The sequence below is a fragment of the Pseudopipra pipra genome, chromosome 20, assembly GCF_036250125.1.
Source record: "Pseudopipra pipra isolate bDixPip1 chromosome 20, bDixPip1.hap1, whole genome shotgun sequence".
Lineage (NCBI taxonomy): Eukaryota > Metazoa > Chordata > Aves > Passeriformes > Pipridae > Pseudopipra > Pseudopipra pipra.
The window spans coordinates 9,984,326-10,005,354 of record NC_087568.1 but is presented as its reverse complement, the minus strand read 5'-3'; the positions used below and the strand labels follow the sequence as shown (position 1 = coordinate 10,005,354).

At 52.9% G+C, this 21,029-nt stretch overlaps 1 protein-coding gene across 2 annotated transcripts in view; it reads left to right on the top strand.

Moving 5' to 3' along the window:
• PNPLA7 (patatin like phospholipase domain containing 7) overlaps window positions 1-11,737 on the top strand; it is a 131,858-nt gene extending 120,121 nt beyond the window's left edge. For both annotated transcript variants that reach the window (XM_064677183.1, XM_064677182.1), the window contains exons 33-35: window positions 5,061-5,145; window positions 9,837-9,940; window positions 10,969-11,737. In XM_064677183.1, the coding sequence (XP_064533253.1) occupies window positions 5,061-5,145; window positions 9,837-9,940; window positions 10,969-11,049 (270 nt within the window). In that variant the 3' untranslated portion in view covers window positions 11,050-11,737. The remainder of the gene's footprint in view (window positions 1-5,060; window positions 5,146-9,836; window positions 9,941-10,968) is intronic.
• The last annotated feature ends 9,292 nt before the right edge of the window (window positions 11,738-21,029 follow it).

Here is a 21,029-nt window from a genome sequence, read left to right as displayed (position 1 = left end):
GACACTGCCTGTCCATCCTGAGTCCTGAAGTGTGCCCATGCAGAGACCCATCCATGTCCTCAGGTGGGGGCTCTGAAAGCCCCAGAGGTGCTGCAGTGCTCTGGAGGGCAGCTCTTCTGTTGCTGTCTTGTTCTAACAGGTCCTTGATATCACGTTTGTAACCTGGAACTGGTCATACATGTCCTTGAAGGGCATCCTCAGTGATCCTCGTGGGTCCCTTCCAGCTCAGGGTATTCCATGGTTCTGTGGGGGAGGCAGGATTTCACCAGGAACCTGCATTTTCCAAGGCACATAACTGAAGTTTCTGTTTCAATGCCCACCATTCCCTTCTCCTTCCCCCTGTGCATCAGCAGCCGTGAGGGCACCAAGAGCTGCTGGCTGAGCTGCTCCTGGAGCAGAGGCTGTGCCTGTGCCCTGCAGCTCCCAGGAGATGGCCTGTGGGTTCAGGTGAGGGCCACACTGGTACCCATGTGCATCTGGACTCCCTCCCTGAGCAACGCTGGGCAGCCACAAGTAACCTTTTGAGAGTTATTTTTCATTTATTCTTGTGCCACAAGCTTGAGGTGGTACCTGGATATTGTTCTTGCTACTAAAAACTTGTGTGCCAGGGATGTGTCTCTCTCCCAGAGGATGTGAATCAGGATGGCTGGCATTGATCTCAGCCACTGCTGGCTTTCAGGATGTGACTCAAATAATTCTCGGGTGCTTTCAGAAAACTTGATTTAAACCCTCGCTGGAGATGTGTTTTTAGCCAAGAGTTAAAATCCCTGCAGGGATGCAGCTTTCTTGATTTGTTGCTTTTTTTCCTCACTGCTCTGCTCCAAAGGCATTTTGTGGAGCCTTCACTGAGGCTCCAGGAGGTCTGTGGAGCTGTGGAGGTCCCGGGTGTCACACACCTTGTCCTGCCCAGTCCGACTCTTCCAAGCAGTTACTGTAAATTCCTGGTGATGGTAAATCCACAGGCTGTGTGGTGTTGCTGTGTGGTTATAGATGTCTGTTCACAAGTAGATAAAAATCTCTTGGTTTAATGCTTAAGGGCTGAGCTCAGCCTCTGGAGTTGGTTCATAGCAGCCCGACTGGGCTGGGGAAGTTCCAGTTGCTTTTAAGAAACAGTTATCACGTTTTTGAGGAATCGGGTAGTATATTATAATACATGGGCTCACTTTCCTTCCCCTCCTTTGAATCCCTCTGATTTGAAACCCAAGTGCTACAAAGACTTCATGTTTTACCCAGTAATTCTTCTTTATTGTCTTTTAGAGAGAGAGAGGGAAGTGAGCAGTAATATTTTAAGTGATGGCCCAAATGAATCATAACTGTAGGGAGCCTCTCTGGGAAAAGTCAGTTGAGGTGAACAGTGACAGAGAGGATTTGCAGCTCTCCAGAGGTGGGTGGTAGAGCACTTTGGCTCAGAGGGAGGTGTGAGAGGAAGGGCAGGGGTGGACATGGGCCCAGAGCTGGGGGGGCTGATGCCCACAGTGGTGCCCTCAGAGCCCCGTGTGCCAGCAGAGGGGAGAGCTGGGGCTGTGAGTCACTGAGGGAATGGAAATGGAAATGCTGGGAGGAGATGAAAGGTGCCCTCAGCTCTGGTCCTGTGAGGGGTGAGCACTGGTGACTTCCCAGCATCAGATGAATCCTGCCCGAGCTGCTGGCAGGGTGAGCAGCTCTGGGAGGAGCACTCAGGGACAGTTTGGGGAATGTATCCGGTGATCCACGTAGCCTGAGGAGCCCCAAAACTCCTCAGCTTGTCATTTCTTGCTGGGAAGATGAATACCATTCCCAAACCAGGACAGAAGATAAGCTGGGTGAGGAGGTGGATTCATGTGAGCTGCAGGAGATGGGCCCCCAGTCTGCCTCTGACCCCTCATGATCAGATGGGATGGGCTGGTGTTGGGTTTGTGTCTTAATTAAGGAGAAGTCAAGGCAGGGAAAATTGTGTGTGTCTCAGAAATAGCTGTGTCCTACTTCAGCCTCACTTTTATCACAATTAGTAACAAGCTCAAACATATTCATTGCTGTAACAAACGCTTCTTGAAAAGAAGACTGCTTTTAAAATTGCCCTTTAGATGGGATACAGTAATTGAGGGGAATATTTCAGCTGAATCGTGGTGTCAGAGCTGTGCAGGCAGCAGCAGGTTGAACATTTAGCACATCTACCCTGGTTTTTGTGGCACTTCACTACCCTGGAGATCAGATATGTCACCTCCTGGGTGCAGACACAGCCTGTCACTGCACTTGATAATGAGGCAAGTGCTGAGAAGCTGAGTATGGAAATAACAGGGCAGGAGAGTGACTCACAAACCCCCCAGGTCATGGGGCAGGAGCTGGGACTCCAGTCCAGGCTGTGCTCCAGGGACCTGAGGGATCATCTGCTTGTCCTCAAAGTCCAGTAAAAACCAAGACTTTTTTCCATCTGACTTTTATTCCAGTAGATTTATTTCTACAAAGTAACAAGTATTGCAGCTCCCACTGGGGTGTTTGTCTTGCTTTTCTTAGTCCATTAGAGTCACTTAAGTCCTTTAGCTCTGTTATCTTCCAGGGATAACAGCTGATATTTTTAACTTGCCTTTGATTAGCGAAGGTTTTGATGCTTTATGTGTTTTAGCTCTTCATCTATTTCTGGAGTGTTCAACATCTGAGAGCCAAGTGCCATTTCTTACTGTCTTGTTTCCGTGTCGTGAGCATCGAATTTTTAGTTAAAAATCCAGATATTTAATCATTTAGATACTTCTCCTTTGCTTTGATCATTCAGCCCCTGTTTATCTTGTCTCCAAAATGCAAATACTGAAGACATAAACAACAGGAACCTTATATAAACCTCACTTTGAGCAGCCCTTACTCTTCCTCAGCACAGAATATTGCAGTGCCATTAATTGGATCTCCTTGGGGAAGTTTTGTCTACTGAGGTGTTATTCATAGTCAAAGCTAAATATAATCCAGCGGACTACAATAGTAACTGCCTTTCTCCTCTAATTTATTGCCTAAAGACTGAGCCAAAAAGCATACTTTCCTCCTTGGATAAAAAGAAATATCAGAAAAGTTTGGGAGTAGAGTAGATTTCAGGTGGATCTGAGACACTTCTTTGCTTTGTGCTATCTGATGGGAGAGTGGGTTTGTCCTTTAAAAGTAGTGAGAGGAAGCACTTAAACATGACATTCCTGTTTGTAAAGCATCAGACGAGTGTGGGAAGACACCTGGTTCCCACAAGTGGTTTTCCAGTCCTAGTGCTGAGGTTTGGGTGCAGCTGCCTCCCCAAGTGTCCTCTAACAGGCTGACCTTGGGACCATCTGTGGGTCAGTGACAGGGACAGATGCTCCCGTGGGTTTGGCCACACTTCATTCCTGTCAGTCCTCACCTCAGGAGCTGCTGGTGGTTTTACTGAGGCACCTTTTGGTGATGTTCCTACAGGATTTTGTTCAGCTGTTCATAACGTGCCCTGGACTTTTGTCCCATCCAGAGCCAGTCCCTGTCTGCTCCCTGCTCCCAGGGACACACTGCCCAAGTGCTCTGTGCAGCCACCTTGTCCCCTTGGATCTGAGAGTCCAGGGATGGCCTCGGACATCGCTGGGGCTGTGTGGTGGCCAGAGAGTGCCCATGTCCCTCACTCACAGAATCATTTAGTCATATGGCACAGACTGAAGATGTAGGAGCTTTTCTCCCCTGTCCTGGGAAAGAGCCTTCTGCAAATGCTTCCCTGGGACCATTCAGGTTGGATGTTCAAAATGAGCCTGGGCTGACTCACCTTCCTGGCGGCTCCTTAACGGTCACACTGAGCTCCCCAACCTCTCTGTGTTTGGAAGTGTGTGTCCTAAGCTGCTGCTGTTCCATTTCATGCAGGTACCTTTTCATTCCCTGTGGGCTTTTCTCTGCCCACCGTTGCCCACCAGCTGTTTGTCCTGGATCCACACAGTGCTGGAGCTGCTCTAAATTACATCAAAAGTCAGTCACAGATGAAAGGTCAACTGAGAGAGCTCTGCTGCAGCAGTAATGGGCTGCTGCTGTGACCCCACAGGGGTTGCATGATTCATAGGATTCGTGCTCTTGCCAGAAGAGCAAAGAATTGTTCATAAAACCCTGTGTTAGAAAACTGCCCTTCCTGGAAGCACGTGGGCAGGTCTGGGTGTTTGGAAGGATGACAGCCACAGCAATTCCCAGTGCCAGTAACGTTCCCTCTGCCAGCTCTTCCCCATCCCTTTCCTCTGGGGTAGGGGCTGATGTACTTGTTATAATCACTGGGTTTAAAGAAAGGGGAGAAGTGTTCAGGTGTCCACTGGTGACCTTGTGCCTGGTCCCGAGGAGCAGGTGGGGCCGCTCATGGCATACAGGAAAAACAAAACAGTTCTTAAATTCCAAAGTTCCTCTCAGAGGAGAGACTGGAGCAGGGACTTCTCAAAATAGAGAACGCTCTGCCCACTGCTTGGGTGAGACAGAGTGAAAACAGAAAGGGTTTATTGGAAAGAGGAATTACAGTGGGAAATGTGTCTCTCTGCATGTACCTCAGGCTCTTGCTGCAGAATCTCCAGCTCTGTGGCTTATGGGGTCCCCAGGGGGGTCCTGGGACCCCAGTGCCCAGCTGTCCCTGCAGCCTTCGTGGCACCACTCCAGCTGAGGGCTGGACCATGTGTGTGTCCCACCTGGGCACTGGGGCTCCTTCTCCCAAGGGAAAGCAAAACCTCCCTTATAAAGTGACAGTGATGGAGGACAAACAAGTGACGTGAACATCATCTGTCCTGGGCCCAGACCCTCTGGTTCTTGTCTCTGGGGTCTTTTCTACAGTTTGCTAAATTTTTAATGAGGCCTCTGGTTGCATGGGTGGAATAGGAGCCATTAGAGCGTGTCCCACCATTGGCACTTGGGAATCCCATCTCTGCCACCAGACCTGCATCAGGAGAGCTGTTCTGAGGATTTCTCACTGATGAGTAATGGTTTTTGAGGGGGCAGTTGTGGAGAATTTATGTGTCTGGAGCTTTGTCTGTTCAATATCATTTTTATACAGTCCTGACTTGTTTGGATTTTGCTGTGTATCTTTGTTAACACACCCAAAACTTCTCCGTGTGTTTCAGAACGTGACCTGTCCCACCACCTCCTTCACAGACCTGGCAGAGATCGTGTCCCGGATCGAGCCCGTGAAGGCCCCTGTGGCAGACGGTGAGTGGGGGATCTGCTGGTGCTGTGGAGGTGTTGGGAAGGGCAGGGAGGAGGGATGGACGGCTGCTGACTCCTCCTGTGCCTCCTGACTGCTTTCACCTGCTCATGCTCTGAGCTGGGACAGCTCAGGGCTGGCTGCCAGTGCCAGTGTCTGCTGGGCACTGCTGGCCATGGTGGGCTGGCCCTGCTGGGCACTGCTGGCCATGGTGGGCTGGCCCTGCTTCCCTCAGAGCCCCTCCTGCAGCTGTGCCCAGGCCAGACCCTCCGTGTCCCCCTCCCACTGCCTCCCCTGGGAGAGGCCGGCAGTGAGATGTCCTTCCATGGGAAGATATCAGCTGTCATCCCATTACTGGTGTGCTCCAGCCTGGTTTCCTGGTGGGAGTAATCCCTGCTCAGGTCTCATCTGAGTGAAATAACGTGTAGCAACTCATGCAGAGATGGGTTTATGTCCCCCTTGGGCTGGGCCTGTCCTTGCTGTGGCTTCGCCCTTTGGTCTGTGCCCTCTGGAGGTGGGAGGAGGCTGAGTTAAAGCTCTGCCTGGGTTAAAGCTCTGCCTGGGTTAAAGCTCTGCCTGGGTTAAAGCTCTTCCCAAAGGATGTTTTCCTTGCTGTCGTGAGTAGGATCAGGAGTGACTCACTGGCTCCATTGCTTTTTGTGTGCTCCTGTTCTGGGAGCACCAGTGAACTAATGAGGAGCAGGTAACAGCTCCTGCACCAGACAGTGCCCTGTGACAGCCCTGCCCTGCAGAGCAGCTCCGTGTTTATGCCATAACTGGAGCTCCTGTAACCAAAAGGAGCAGAGCTTTGCAGGCCTGAAACCCCTGAGTGTGTCACCAGGGCTGGAGCTCTTTCTGAACAGTCTCTTCCCCTCCTCCTGATTCTCATTCCTGCAGAGGGAAAGCTAAAGTTAGCAGTGCTCCCATCTGTGACTGTTTGTAGAGATGTCCCTGTGGTAATTTGAAATGCTAATTACAATCATATGCCTTATGAAGAAAATATTAATCAAATGTGGTTGAAGCAGACATTGTGAATAAGAGTGAAGAGATCATGGAATGTGGTTATTTAAGGCTCAGGCACTGAGACCTGCTAAGATTTAACCAGTGCACTGGGACAGATCCTCCTGCTTTAGATAGTTCCTGATTATTCCCCACATTAGGACATCCTGCTTTCTGCTGGGCGAGGCCATGGACACAAGGGGAGCAAAGGGATGTCTCAGAAAGCAGATGGGGCACATTTTGGGCTGAGGAGGGGCTGTGCAGGGGCTGCCAGGGACAGGGTGGGATGGGCAGGTGCCACATGTTCCTGGTGGGTGCTGAAATCAGTTGGCTGTGGAGAGTCCAGAGGAGGGAGAGGGCGGCAGGAGAGTCGTTCATGTGGGCACTGTGTCATCAAGGATCCTTTGTGTCACACTGTGGGTGACTCACGATTTTGGGTGGCAGAGGCTGTAGTGACATTCCCCTGAGCACACAGTGCCTCAGGGATGGCATTGCTTTGCTCAAGAGGTCCCTGGAGCCACGGGGGAAGCAGATGGAGGGTGACCCCTCCCTGGCAGTGGCCTCGTGGCTGTCAGGTGTGTGCTGGTCAGCCTTTGGTCTGCTCAGGGGGTGCTGGGGAAGGTGGTCTGACAGTTTGTGGCCCAGGTGGGTGAGGGGACGGGGGGCTGTGAAACTGCACTGTCAGAGCAGGGGAAAGCTTTGTTCCCCTTGGAAAGCCCTTCCTGAGGGCAGTCTCAGACCACAGGCTCTGCCTGTTCTGACAGCACACTGCAGGTGTTAGGCTGGGTGGAGGAGTTGTGTCAATAATTTGTTCTAAGGAAATCAAAGAGAAAGGCTCATGTTCTGATGGACAGGGCAGGGTCAGCACAGAGGGTGAGAGGCCTGGAGGGGCAGGGGTGTTGTCTTTGGGGGAAAAGGGCAGTGGAATTTCTTCTCCAGTCTTGAACAAACTGAGAGCAATGACTAAAACCATCTAAAAATTAAAAAGGGGAGCCTGTCCCTCAGGCAGGGCTGAGCAGAGGGACCCAAGTACCCGACAGCCAGGGCACAGCTGTCTGTAAGCACAACAGAGGCTCCTTTCCCAGCTGAGCCACTGCAGTGTTTGTGCCCCTGTTCCTGTTCTCCATCCACACGCTCCCCCAGCTGGGATCATCCCTCTGCTCAGCTCTAATTGTGTTTCTCAGAGCCCTGGCTGTGGCCAGGGGAGCACAGGTGCCATCCCCAAGGGTGGCTCTGTCACATCCCTGGTCACATTCCCACCTGGGAGGGGTTGCTGAGGCCCAGGGTTGGCTGAAGGACATCAAGCACTTGTAGCAATGGGCAATTGGGGAAAAGGATTTATGAAAGAGAAGTGTTAATGGTGGTGTCAAATGCCTGGGTTGGCAATATGGTTGAAGCAGGAGACATCCCAAAACCTCTGCAGGGACACAATTATCAGGCACTAGTGCCCCTGAGGCTTTGCTGAGCTCCCAGGTTCCTGATTTACATCCAGGGTTTACAGAGCCCCTCCAGCCACACAGCCCCGTTTGCCTTCAGGTTGGGGGTTGCCTGCAGAAATTAGGCCCATATAAAAGAAATGCCACCAGCTACAGAAGCACAAAGCAGCTCTCTGGGTGTGGAAATGTGCCCTTCCTGCAGGGAATATGCTCCCCCTGCTCAGGGCAGGCTCAGGTACCTTCCCATGGTGGAACCTCCTCTTGGCTGGCTCGATTTTGAGCTGTTTGGGTGTTGGTGAGTTGAGCAGAGCAGCAAGGCCTCAGTCCTGCTTGATGCTTCTGGGAGTTTTTTTAGTGCCCAGGAGTGGTCACTGTGAGCCTCAGCCTCAAGCAGGGCCATGGAAGGTGATGTCTGGGGACAGCAGGGCCACCTCCAGCACCCAGAGGTGCTTTGTGAAGGATGTGAGAAGGGACACCCCTCTCTTGGATTTCATATCTGTAGAAAGACCCGTTAAATGCTGAGTAGTGCTGGGGAAATGAAGGAGTCTGGTTTGATGGCAGTCGGATTTATCGGAGGCGGAAACTCCAAACTCTTGTTTGTTGTGTCTGTTGCTGTTCACACCAGTTTCTCTGGGGGGTTTTATCAAAGATTATCATTAGTGGTTTTCACAGAAACTAACAATGATTCTCTGATCCACAGTAAAAAAAGCATTAAAAATAAAATACAAAAGACCAAATGCCTTTAATCCCAATGTTCTGGCAGTTGGTTGTAGTTACCATGTTGGGAGAAAAGGCTGTGGAACAGACTGTGCTGTTGTCTTCAGCGTGGAGCAGATGCTCTTGACAGCTCCCTGGAGAAAGACTTAATCAAGGATCCAGTTTAAACACGAGCCACTTTCCTCACCAGTGGGCCAAACCCAGGTATTGCTTCAGCAGCTCAGAGCACACTGGAATTAACTGAGGAAGGGGTGGAAGCACTGGTGTCACACGGTGATTTCAGTGCTAACGTTAAAATGTCATTTCCATGCCTTGACTTGAATTCTAAAGAACTGGTGGCCAGAGGAGGAAGGTGCTGCCTGCCAGGGGTTCTGCCCCGCTGCCCACATGTCTCCTGGTGTCACCTGTGGTGGGACAGGCTCTGCAGGGGCTGCTGGTGTGCTGGGGGGTGAACTTGGAGCCACCGATGGGCCCCAGACCAGCACGTTCACTGTGTTGAGTTGCTGTGGGGAGTCAGCCCTGCCAGCAGGGAGAGTCACAGAACCACAGCCTGGTTTGGGTTGGGAGGGACCTTAAAGCTCATCTCACTCCCACCCCCTGCCAGGGGCAAGGACACCTTCCACTAGCACAGCTTGCTCCAACCTGGCCTTGGACACTTCCAGGGGTGGGGCAGCCACAGCTTCTCTGAGCAACCTGTGCCAGGGCCTCCCCACCCTCACAGGGAAGAATTTCTCCCCAATATCCCATCTAACCCTGCCCTCCTTCATCTTAAGGCCATTCTCCCTTGTCCTGTCACTCCATGCCCTTGTGGGGTACTGCTCCTGCTGCCTGTTTTACAGACCCTCCTGGTGACCTCCAGGTGCTGGGAGAGGCATTGGCTCTGCCCTGATGTGTCTCCTTCCTTGGAAGTGGCTTGGTGGTGTGTCCTGCTGCTGTGCACAGCTCCTGAGCTTCCCTAAGTTACGTGAATCTGCTGGAGGAAGGGAGTGTAAATGTTACTGTCCCCTGTGGGATTGTGAAATTGTGACTGTGACAGACACATAATTATTCTGCCCCAGGAATTCTGCAGCACGTAATTATTCTGCTCCCCCTGTGCCTGGGACCCCTGCTTGCAGCCAGTGTGTGTCCAGGGGAGCTTGGACTGGCAGCTCAAAGGCTTCTGAAGGTGTTCCCAGGTCTGGTTGGACTGAGGGGTGGGACACAGCAGCTGAGCTGTGAGGGGCACTCAGCAGGGAGCACCTCCCCACTGCCCTTGTGTCCCTCGGGCTGGGCAGCCAGTGCCCACCAGAGTGACATGGACCAGGTGCTGCTCTTGCTGGGGGTCCCTTGGATTCTGGGGGGCTCTGGGACACCAATTCACACAGAGGACATGGTTTATTTTTGTGGCTGGAGAGCTGAGCTCTGTGTTTGAGCAGTCCCAGTTCACTGAGCTGCCAGTTTTCTGGCACTCACCTGCCCCGGGGCTCAGGGGAGGCAAGGGTTCCTCTCCCAGTTTTCTCTGCCTGCCAGTTAAACCCAGTTCTTTTTCTCTCCTCTCTCTTTAGACGAGTCAGACTACCAGACTGAGTACGAGGAAGAAATCCTGGACAACCAGAAGGATGATTATCTGGATTTCATAAGCAACCAGGCTGAAGAAGACTCTGACTCGGTACGAACTGCCCTGGAAACAGGGAGTGCCTGGTCACTGCTGAGCCCTGGGTGAACAGTGTGAGGTGGAGGTGTTGGGAAGGATGCTGAGAGAAGCACCTGGGAGGGACTGGCTGGCAGGACTGTGCAGAAATGTTTACTTGTTGTTAGTACAGACACTGAGTGGCACATGCTCACCCTGCTTGGGTCAGTGGTGCCACAGTGGTGCTGCCTGTGGCAAAACCTGCCCACAGTTAAATCCTGGCCCTGCAGCTCTGTGGGTTTGCTCTTGAGGTGAGTCAGGGCTGGAGAGGCTGAGGGAGCTGCTTCCTGCAGCTGGGAGAGAGGAGCTGAAGGGAGGATCTGCCAGCTGTCTGGAGCTGCCTGAGGGTGGGTATGGAGGAGGTCATGGAAGAAGAAGAGATGCCCAGCAAAAAGCCAAGAGGTGACAGGCACAACCTGTGCTAAAGGAAATCCTCCCTGGCTTTGGGAAATCCTGCCCTGTACACACAGCTGAGACCCACCAAGGACTGTGCAGGGAGAAGGTGGAAAACCCATCCTTGTAGATGCATGAAAAGCAAATTGATGCCCTGAAGAACCCTGGCAGCACCAGAGTGAGCCCTGCTTAGAACAGACAGGTGGATTGTACCCTCCAGAGGTCCCTTCCAGCCACTGTGGTTTGATTCTGTGGGACAGCAGGTCCATCCCAAGGCAAACCTGCACTGTGAGAGCAGGTGTGAGCCCCAGCCCGAGCAGCGGAGCTCAGCCAGGTCCCATCCCTGCTGCTCTGACTGTGGCCAGAGGGTTTGAAAGGTGAAGCTGCCTGTCCTGCTGGGCACAAACAGCTTCTCAGTGGCAGCACATGGATGGTTTGGGAAGGTGCCCATGTGAGGGTGTAAAAAGGCTCCAGTGTTCTGAGTGAAGAGCTGGAATGATGGTTTTGTTTGCTGGGTTTATCTGAGCTGGTGGAGGGGAAGAGGACGGATTTTATCTGGCTCAGAGAGGATGCTGAAGGGTTAATTTGTGCTTTCTTTCCCTCTTTTCCCTCAGGATGAAGAGGTGCAGCTGAGGAAGCGCAGGACTGTGCCCAGCACGGAGGGCCAGGCGAGCAGCACGGGGGAGCCGGGATAGAGCGCGGGAGGCTCAGAGCTGCACCCATCCTACAGCAGCTGTATTTATTTATTTAATACTTCACAAAACCAAAACAACGCCTACATGAAACGAAGCAAGAGCTCAGCCTTCCCCAGCCGGGGCCGGGCTCAGCTGCTGGCACAAAGCACAGCCCGTGCTGTGCCCGGATCCCTTTGGAGCTCTGCCCTGGGCATCTCCTTCCTACGGGTGCCAGGAGCAGGTTATTGATCCCTGAGGCTGGCAGGGGGGCAGAGGGGCAGTTCGAAGCTGCCTTGGTTTTTGCTGCTGTGTTTTAGTCGCTGTTTTTCCTGCGGAGGCCCCAGGAAGGCCGGGGTGTGTCCCCTCCGTGTGCCAGAAGGCCCCGAGCAGCAGCACTGCAGAAGGGAGGGGTCTGTGGGTCGAAGCGTTGCTTTCTTTTCATACCAATCAGGTAACTCTGTAATTAACTCCTCAGTGACTGCCAGCCACGTACTCGTGAGCAGTGCTCTGACAGGAGCAAATCTGAATGTATTTTCACTTGAAATCTAAACCTAAGAAACGATTGTGAGGGGTGGCCGCGGAGCTGCATCCTTGAGTCACCGGCAGAACATTTACTGATGGATCATGGAGCTGACACTTCTGGGCAACTCTGGAATCACCACTTGGCTGTATTTGCCCTGTGAAATAAAGTTATTTTGCTGAATTGAAATGTCTCTGTGGTTCTTTGTCTTGGGTCCTAAATGAGAAAGTTGTCAGCAAGTAAGAGCCCAACTTTGCTATATCAAAGAAATGGGCATGGTTTCCAGTTCCTCACCCCAGCAGGAGTCACTCCAGGTATTGTCAAGTGCCGGGAAGAAATCTCCAGTGCTCTGTCCCCAGGGCTGGAGCAGTTGGTGGGATTTGGACCCTGTTCAGACATCCCCTGGTGCTTGCTCTGCCTGTCTCACATCTGTCGTTGCCAGTAGCTGCACTTGGCTGGATATCCAAGCTGATTCCTGCTTTATGTAAACTCCTGCTCAGCACAAGCTCTAGGTGCTGTTGCCTTGAAGGGATTTGTCATCCAACCAGAGCACTGAAGGCACTCCTCAAAGCTGCCTCCTTCCCTGAGCTCTCTGATGTCAATGTGAGCTGCCGGCGGTGCCTCCAGGCATGACCAGGGCTGGGCAGCACCTTGAAACCAGAAACGTGTCTGGTGGCACCACCAAGGACTGTGGTGGTTGTAAATGCTGAGAACTGTGACCTGTTCTCTGCATTTAACCTTCTCTCTTTTCCTGGCACAGGCTTCTCCTTCTCTACCCTCCCTTCATCATGTTTTCCTCTGTCAGAATCCCAGACTGGTTTGGGTTGGAAAGGACCTTAAAGCTCGTCCAGTTCCACCCCCTGCCATGGGCAGGGACACCTTCCACTAGCCCAGGTTGCTCCAAGCCCTGTCCAACCTGGCCTTGGACACTTCCAGGGATGGAGCATGTCCATGAATGTGCAGCCTGTGCCCAGGGAGCAGTTCCTCTCAAACAAAATGGTATTTTCAAGTGTCAGAGCCCCAGGTGAGTGTTTTGTTCCCAGAGGGACTCCAGCCCCCTCCTCAGTGACACTACCCAGCCTGGCTGCACCTCTGGCTGGCCCCTGGCCCATCCAGAAGCAATGGAAGCAGTTGGAAACCTCCCCTGCAAGGATCATCCAGGTCTCTGATGCAGATTTTGGTTGTACAGAGTATGTTGCAGTTGCTGGAGGCTGTTCCCTGCTATTGCAAAGAATTAATTCTCACAAAGAAAACTTAAAATTGGCTTCAGAAGTGGAGGCAGAACAGCCAGGGGCTTCTGTGGAGGCACAGGCTGCCTGTGGAACTGGAGAGATTGAATTTCTGCTGGGCTGGTTCCTGGGGGGAGGTGCTGGGCAAACACCTTGTGCAGCAGCAGCAGCACAGTTCAGAGCTTTGTTTTCTGACAAAACCAGATGTGAGGTCCTTCAATGTCTGTATTTAAAGGCGGTTACAGTCCAGGAACCTTTCCCTGGAAAACGGTGAATGGGTCTGGAGTACAGACTAACTCCAGAGATGACTGAGCTCCTCTGGCTGCCCTCACTGAGCCCATCCTGGGCCATCTGCCTCCTGAGGATACAGTTAAAACCAAAAGTGCCTTCAGCAGAGGTGTGTGTGCTGTGCTGTGACACCTGTGCTGTGACAAAGTGACAAAGTATCCAATTCCACGTGTTCCCTGTGCCTGGCTGCCCAGGGCATCCCCCAGCCTGGGGCAGGATGGGCTCCACGGGTTATGGGCCAGAAGGATGAGGGGTCTGCCAGCCTGAACCCAACTGCCTTGCTCCAGGAGAGCTCTTCCCCTCTGTTCAAACAGGTAATTCATTTCCAAGCTATGTAGTTTCACTCCAAACCTCCTGGCAGCCAGGGGTGCTCCTGGAGCCTGGGTGAGAGCTGCTGGGCTCCTTGAAGGAGTAGCAGAAAACAAATACTGGGCTCCTGGGTGTGCTAATTAGAGCCTCTCCATTTGCATTATGCCCTGTGCCACAGGGAAATGGCACTTAGTTGAGATGTATGAAGACAGAAGACAAACCTCTGATGTGAGACTGAAAGTCTCTTCTGAATAATTGATCATGTCTTTCCTCCGTAGCTGAGCCCTGGACATTAAACCAATCTGTTCTTCCATGCCCAGGAATGTAAACCAGTAATGGTACAAATCTAAAAGCCAAATTGTTTTTCCACCTTGCTTTGCTGCTGTCCTGCCCAGCTGCCTGGCCAGGCAAGGCAGTGTCCCCATGCTGGGTCAACCCCGTGCTGCTCTTACACCCGGGGGCACCCAAGGGATCATCTGAGCAATTCCACATCTGGAGGGTTTAATCAGTCCCTGCCTGCTTGGACACCAGCCCTGTGCTAAGGAGTGGGTGCTGTGTCACCCCTTTGTCCCCAGGCTCTGCAGTGAGGGTCCCATTGTGGCTTTGCTGGAAATGCAGCAAGAGGAGGGGGGTTGGAAGAGCCCAGTCCCAGCTCTCCTGGCCCAGGTCACCATCCTGCCAGGCCAGGTGCTGACCTTGGCTGGAACCCACTCTGCAGTTTCTTCACAGCTGTGTGACATCCCCAAAAGGGTGAAGTGTGACCAGAAGCTGGATGAATTTGGCTTTGCTGGAGGAGACAAAACAGCTGCTGAGGCCTGAAGGCTTCAGCACAGGTGAAGAGGACATGGAGCTTGTTCCCATGACAAACCTGATGCCAGGCAAGGCCAGCCCTGAGGCAGCAGGATCAGAGCAATGTCCTGAGGAGCTGTGGCCATGAGCAGTAGCTGCAGTGGGAATGTTCCCCTCACACCTATTGCTGACACATCTGGTGGTTGCTCATTGCTGGGGGTGAAGCCTCGACTGAGCTTTCAGAAACACGTCCCAGATGGATTTGCAGCAGATGGATCCAGCCCCCATCCTGCTGCGGGGCCTGGGCTGAGCCCCCCAGGCAGCTGGTGTGGGCACTGGGGTGAGAAACACCCCCAGCACAGCCTGTGCTGCTCAAGGGATCTGTCATGGGGGGACAGACCTGCCCTGAGGAGGGATTTGGGAACCAGGTCCCCACTGGAGAGGGGATGCTGCGGAGGGGGGAGGGTGTTCAGAAGATGGTTTGCAGGACTCCAGCTCCAGCCTGGAGAGGGGACACATAGCCTGGCTCTCCTGGAGCCAGTGGCAGTGACACTCCTGTCCCCACGGGGTGACCTTCTGCAGACAACTCAGTGCAAGGAACAAACTTACTGAGTGACTTGATCAGCGCAGCCACACGAGCTGTGGAGCTCCCAGAGAAGTTCCACTGGGGTTTGGTATGAAGAACAAACATGTGGCAGCTGAAGCACCTGTCCAAAACCCCCAGGAAGCCCTGCCCGGGCAGGGGGAGAGCTTGGATCTCATGGAGTGGGGCTCTGGCTCGTGCCCAGCTGTTGGTGACAGCTCCTGCTGCTCCTTCTCACATTTCTGGCTCTGTGTGGGGTCGTGTCCGTGCAGCCCCTCCGGGCTCTGCTCCAGCTCTGGTGGCCCCTGCGATGCTCCTTCCCTGGCAGACGTCATTCCCCCCGTGTGTCATTCCAAAATTGATCCCCTCTCATTTGCTGCTGCTCCCTGACCTCCCCCAGGAGTGACTTTCCCCGAGTGCCACCCCAGGGCTGTGTTTGAGCTGTCAGGAGGTGGGGGCTTGGCTGTGGGTTTCATTTATTGGCGCTGTAGGAGCTGGTAGGAAAATCAGCAAACAAGGAATATACAGGAAATATTCTCCTCTCCCTCCAGGGCTCCGTGTGCCCACACTGGCACCCACTGGTGCCCACAATCCCGAGGGCCCTTCCAAAACAGGTCCCAGGGCACAAGGTTTCACTGCGGGACCAGGGAGGAGGCACTGAGGTTGGGAAGGTGTTGTTTGTTTGATGAATGGATTTCGGGATGTGGCTTTTGCTGCCACTGACTCCCATAAATATCCCTTCTTGGCTGATGGCTGTTTCCATTCCCAGTGGGATTGGTGGGGTTTGTGTCCACGCTCCTTGCCCGTGTCCATTCCTCAGGTCACAGAGGGTTTGACCCCCTTTATCCCAGTGGCCTTAATTTGGGCTTTGGTATAAACAGTGCTGAAAGGAGCTGGCAGAGCATCCACACTTGCACCTGCAACCCACTCCTGGGAGCTGCTTTGGGAAACAGGGATAGAGCCCAACTGCCTGGGGACACTGGGAGTGAAAGCTGGGAATGCTGGTGTGTCCAGCTTCCTGCAACCTGAGGACATCCATGCTGGGCAAGTCAGCACTGCCAGATCCCCTCCCTTACTGATATCAAGGGTTTGGGGGAAACTGTGGCACCAGCAAAAAAAAAAAGAAGGCAATAAAAGTATTTGCCATTTAAAAAAAATAATAAGTAAAAGCAAAACCAAAGCTGTATTAACTCGTCCATCCTGGCTTTAGAAGACATCATAATACATCTAAATAAGTATGGGCCAGGGTTGTTCCTGAAGGTCCCTTGCAGGAGGCAGGAGCAGCCTGAGAAGTGTTCTGAGTGCTGTGCCCTGCACAAACGTGGCATTTTCAGGGGCAGAGCCACCATCACTACTCACCAGCACCAGCAGGGATGGCTTTTAATTAAACCTCACACCATCAAGGGTTGTGGACAGGAATGCATTTCCCATCAGGAAGCAGCTCCAGGGAGTCCAGCCCTGGAAATGCAGAGGTTTATCCAGAGGATCCATCGTGGCCTCCAGACAGACTGTGCTGAGCCCAAGCCCTCCTGGGGGGCACAGACACCCCTGGCACTGGCAGGAGTTGGTACTGGTGAGGTACAAACACCAAGGATGCTGCTAGAAGCACTTCTTTTTGGGGATTTGTCCCTGGCAGTGGATGTGTGGGGAGGGAGGTGCAGCAGCAGTGCCGTCCTGGCGGGGCCGGGCTCAGCTCTGCGCTGCAGCACTCACGAGGTGTAATCTGGGATCAGAGAGAACACCAAAGGTGCATTAATTTTAAATGTACCGTAAATGACACGTTTTTCCCTTGAAGAAGGCACATTAGACGTGATGCACAGCCCCAGGGGAATGTGTGAGTGCAGCTCGAGCAGCCCTGACCTGCCTGTGCACCCCGGGCAGGGTGGAGAGCCCGGAGCTGTGCCTGTGCTTGAGCACGTGGCTGCTCCACGGGCCACTGTGCCACAAACACCCTGCTTGCCCTTGGCATTGACTGCCAGGGTGCTCTGCACCCCGCTGGACCCAGGCAGGCACAGGAGGTGCTTTGTGGCATTGGCTGTGCCTGTGGCTGTGTTTGCCCCCAGAGCGAGGTTTTCGCTCCACGTGCCTGTCCAGCTCTGCGTGGGCTGAGCTGTGAAACCCACTTTCCTCGCCGTGACTGAGGGCTGCCTCAAGGCAGAAGCACTCAGGGGAAGGTTTCAGTTGGTCAATGCCATTGCCAGGAGGGCTGTTTCTGCATTTGGAATGAGAATTTGCCCAGACTGTGCTGGCTGTTGGCTCGTGCGTGGTTGGACACGTGTGTCAGCTCTGCTGTCCTTGGATTCATCATCCTCAGTTCTGTCTTGGTGCTTTCCCCTCTCCCAGAGGTGTGGGTCTGCTCCCCCCACATGTGACCAGTCTGTTGCTGTCTCTCTCCCCAGTTAGAGGGATCTCAGAAGTGGCTGGTGGGTGACTTCTCTCCCCCACTGCAGAGCTGAGTGATGCCAACCCAGAACCTCCCTTAAACTACTGCCCCACGGCTCAGCCCTGGCACTAAGTCACCTGGTGGCTGTAAAATCCCTCCACTTGCTTCCTTGCTGGAAATAGAAAGCTTTTAACGAAGCAAAGTTCAGAAAAGCTTCTAGAGCGGGGTTGGCAAAGCGATGAGCCCCAGGGAACTCGGGGGTAATGAGGCAGGAAAGAGCTGGTGAGGAGGAGGTTGTGGCAGCCTCATAGATCAGTGCCCAGGACACAGCCAGGAGAGCCAGCATGGGGCTGCACAACCCAGGCAGCCACAACCACCTTCAAGGCCCCTGCTGGGACATTCCTTGATGCCGAAGGGGCTTTTGGTTCCTTAAAGCAGAGGAGAGAGCTGAGCCTTGCAGGAGTTGTTCGGGTGAGTGTGTCTCTTTCTGGAGCTCTTTTGCAAGTGATGAACCTTCCCATGCACTCCAAGTGTCAGGAAAGAGGTTTTCCAAGTGTCAAAGAGCTGCCACATTCATGGAGGGGTGTCTGTGCTGCAGCTGTTCCTTGGCGTGGAACGGGCAGTGGGAGGAGAGCACTTCTGCTCGTGTCCCTTGCACTGAAACTGGGGCAGCAAGTGGGAATTTTAAAGGACTGGCAGAGGATGGATGATCTAAAATAGTACCTGGCTGTGTGGCTGGTGACACCCTGCCAGCCCCATCCCTCGAGCAGTGGGATTGCACAGCTCTGGGGAGCCAAGTCTTCCATCGAGCCCTCAGTGTGGCGGCTGTGGGGGAGGCTCTGCAGAGGTCAGGACAGATCCATCAGTGCCTGAGGGATGCCAGGGCTGAGCCCAGTCCCTGATGGAGCTGTGGGCAGGGTGGATGTGTGTAGGCATGGACCACACATCACAGCAGCTCCTCTCCCCATGGCTTGAAGTGTCCAAGGCCAGGTTGGACGGGACTTGGAGCAACCTGGGATAGTGGAAGGTGTCCCTGCCCATGGCAATGAGATGAGCTTTGAGGTCCCTCCCAACACAGTCTATGACTGTATGATCCCCAGAGTCAAGCTGGGGGCTCCAGAAGGGCCCAGCTGGGCTGGCTACACAGTCTGGCCCGTTGGGAAGCTGAGTGGTTGAAGGCAACTCCTTTGGGGACCCCAATCCAGGCTGTGTCTCTGCCCGTCTGGGAGCTGCTGATTTTACAGGAGGCAAGAGAAAAGTGTAAATGCAGAGCCCAGTCAAAAGGCTGTTGAGTCCCTGCAGAGCAGCACCCACCTGGGGGCCCTGCACATGTCCCTGCTGCAGACAGCCCTGGCTCCCACAGGATCCTCCTCCTCCTCCCCAAAATCTGCCCCTGGGTGGGCTGTGTGGATCCCCAGGGAGGCAAAGAACCATGTGCTGGGGACATGGTGCCCTGGGGGAGCTGTTCCAGGGCCATCAGCATCTTCCCCAGCACGTGGCTGAGCAGGGACCCAGCGGGGCTCATGCTTTGCCTTCCCAAAGTAGGTCACGCCGTGAACTCGAGCAACATCGTGGGCAGAGCTAAAAATACCAACAGAGCCGAGCGTTCTCCGGCAGCTGTGAAGGGCCCTGGCCTCCCCAGGTCGGACCGTGGCCATCAGGTGCCTCAAACCCTGTCCAGGAGGGTCACCAGGGCCCTTGGGCTGCTGGGGCTGCTGAGGTTTAGGAGCAGGTGATGGAAAAGCCCCTCCTGTGGTTGCAGGTCTGGAATCCACCCATGAAAATGTGTCCCTGCTGCTGGTGTATAAATCATTGTGAGGTGACTCCCTGCTCCTCACACAGACCCTCCCGTGAGCCTTGGATGTCTCATCCCCAGCCTCCTCACCTGCCTCCTCAGAAAACCCCCTCAGCTTCTCTTCACTGCATGTTAACAATTACCAGCAGAAAATACTGTGGGGGGAGGAATGTGCCCCCAGCCTGATGCAGGAGCTCAGCAAAGCAATCTTTTTTCTGCTGGGAAAGTGAAGGATTTTTGCCTTTTTTTTTTAATTATTATTTTTTTTATTTTATTTTGCTTTTATTTGTTTTGTTTCATTTTTATTTGTTTTATTTTGCTTTTATTTTAGTGTTGTGCTTTTGGAGGGCACCAAGAGGATGGGGATGAGAGGTCTGGAGTGTGCTGTGGGGACAAGCATGGACTGGTCCCTGTGCTGCTCTAAGGTGGAGAAGGCAGTAGGTTGCAAGCTGGAGCCCATCTCCAGCCCCATGACTTGCACCCTGTAGGGTACCTGCAGCTTGGGGACTTTGTCCATCTCCCCTTTGGGGACTTGTCTGTCTCCTTTGGCACTTCAGCCATCCCCTGAAGCCACCTCTGGCCACCTCTGGTGTCCTTTGCCCATCGCTCCTTGTCCTGCAGGACTGTCCCACTTTCCTCATTCTCTGCACCCAGGGCCAGCTCTACAGTGCTGGAATGCTGCAAAAGCAGCTGCCTCTGACTTACTTTCCCCTAATTATGTCTACATTTTTTTGCATCCCATTCTTTATGGATGAAACCTTTCCTCCCATCTCTTTTGGATGAAGCCTTTCCTCCCATCTCTTTTGGATGAAACTTCTCCTCCATTCCTGTTTGAAAGCTGGCCTATTTTAACACTGCCAAGTAAAAATGGGTTTGTGCACAGAAAAGATCCCAGTTGCTCTGTAGAACTTCTCTGTCATAATTATTCACTGCCAGCCCTTGTGCTTCCAGCAGCTGTATAATTTATCAGCTGTGTTTTGTGCTCATTTCTCAATCAATGATGAAAACATTGATTAGTGTCAGGCTGGGACCGACTCTGGCAGAATCCCTCTAAATCATCTCTGTTCACTGACGAGTCCTTGTTTTGGAGCTGGGTTTGCAGCCCTCCATCCATTTAATGTGGGCTTTATTGGGATTGTATAGCTCTAAATTTGTAATTAGGGTGTCATAGGATATTAAGTCAAACACGTTGCCAAAAGCTAAGCAAATAATGGCTACATGGTAACCTTTATCTACAAACTCCCAATTTTCTCAAAGGATGAACAGAGGCTCATTTGACAAGACATTTTCCATTACACCACATTGACGGGTGTATTTTTAATCCTTGAATTCTATATTAATTGAATCCTCTGTGCCCTCTCCATTTTTCTGTCTCAGCGTGTCATGCTGGACCGACCAGCTGTTAACCAGGGCACCCGCTCTGCCCGCCGAGCACCACGTCAGCATCCTGCCAAGCCTGGCATCTCCCCAAATTCAGCTTCTCAGCAGCGAGGGAAGGCAGCTCAGCTCAGCTCAGCTCGGCTTGGCTTGGCTTGGCTTGGCTTGGCTTGGCTTGGCTTGGCTTGGCACGCTGCTCGAGGGCCCTCAGGTGCACATCACATGGATGTGCTGGTTTAGAAACCCCGCAGATGTCACCCAAGATGCTCTCGTTTTTATTAGACCACAGGCATTTCAGCATCCTCATGTCTTACATTCCCATCCTTTCCAAGCGCAGAAGAAACCCCCTGAGGGCCTTGTCACTAGCAAAGTACCTCCTCATCCAGGAATGCTTTGGCCTCTCCATGCTTGGAGGTTTACAGAATTCCCTGAGCAAGGCAGTGCCACTTGGACATCAGTCCTGCTCCAGGCAGGAGTTTGGAACAGATACACTTGAGTTTGCTCCTGACTAAAATTTTTTTATGCTTCTCTAAGTCTGTGAAATGAGTCTACAACATCATTAATGTTTCTTTTGTTTCTAATATAGTTAGTGAACAACTTTTTACTGGTTGTGGCTTTGCCAGACATGGATTTTCCACTGGCTATTTATCCTCCTCTATCAATATCTCTCCTCCATAGATTGTTGTGGTGATTGCTGCATATTGATCAGTATCTATTCCTTTCTTCTT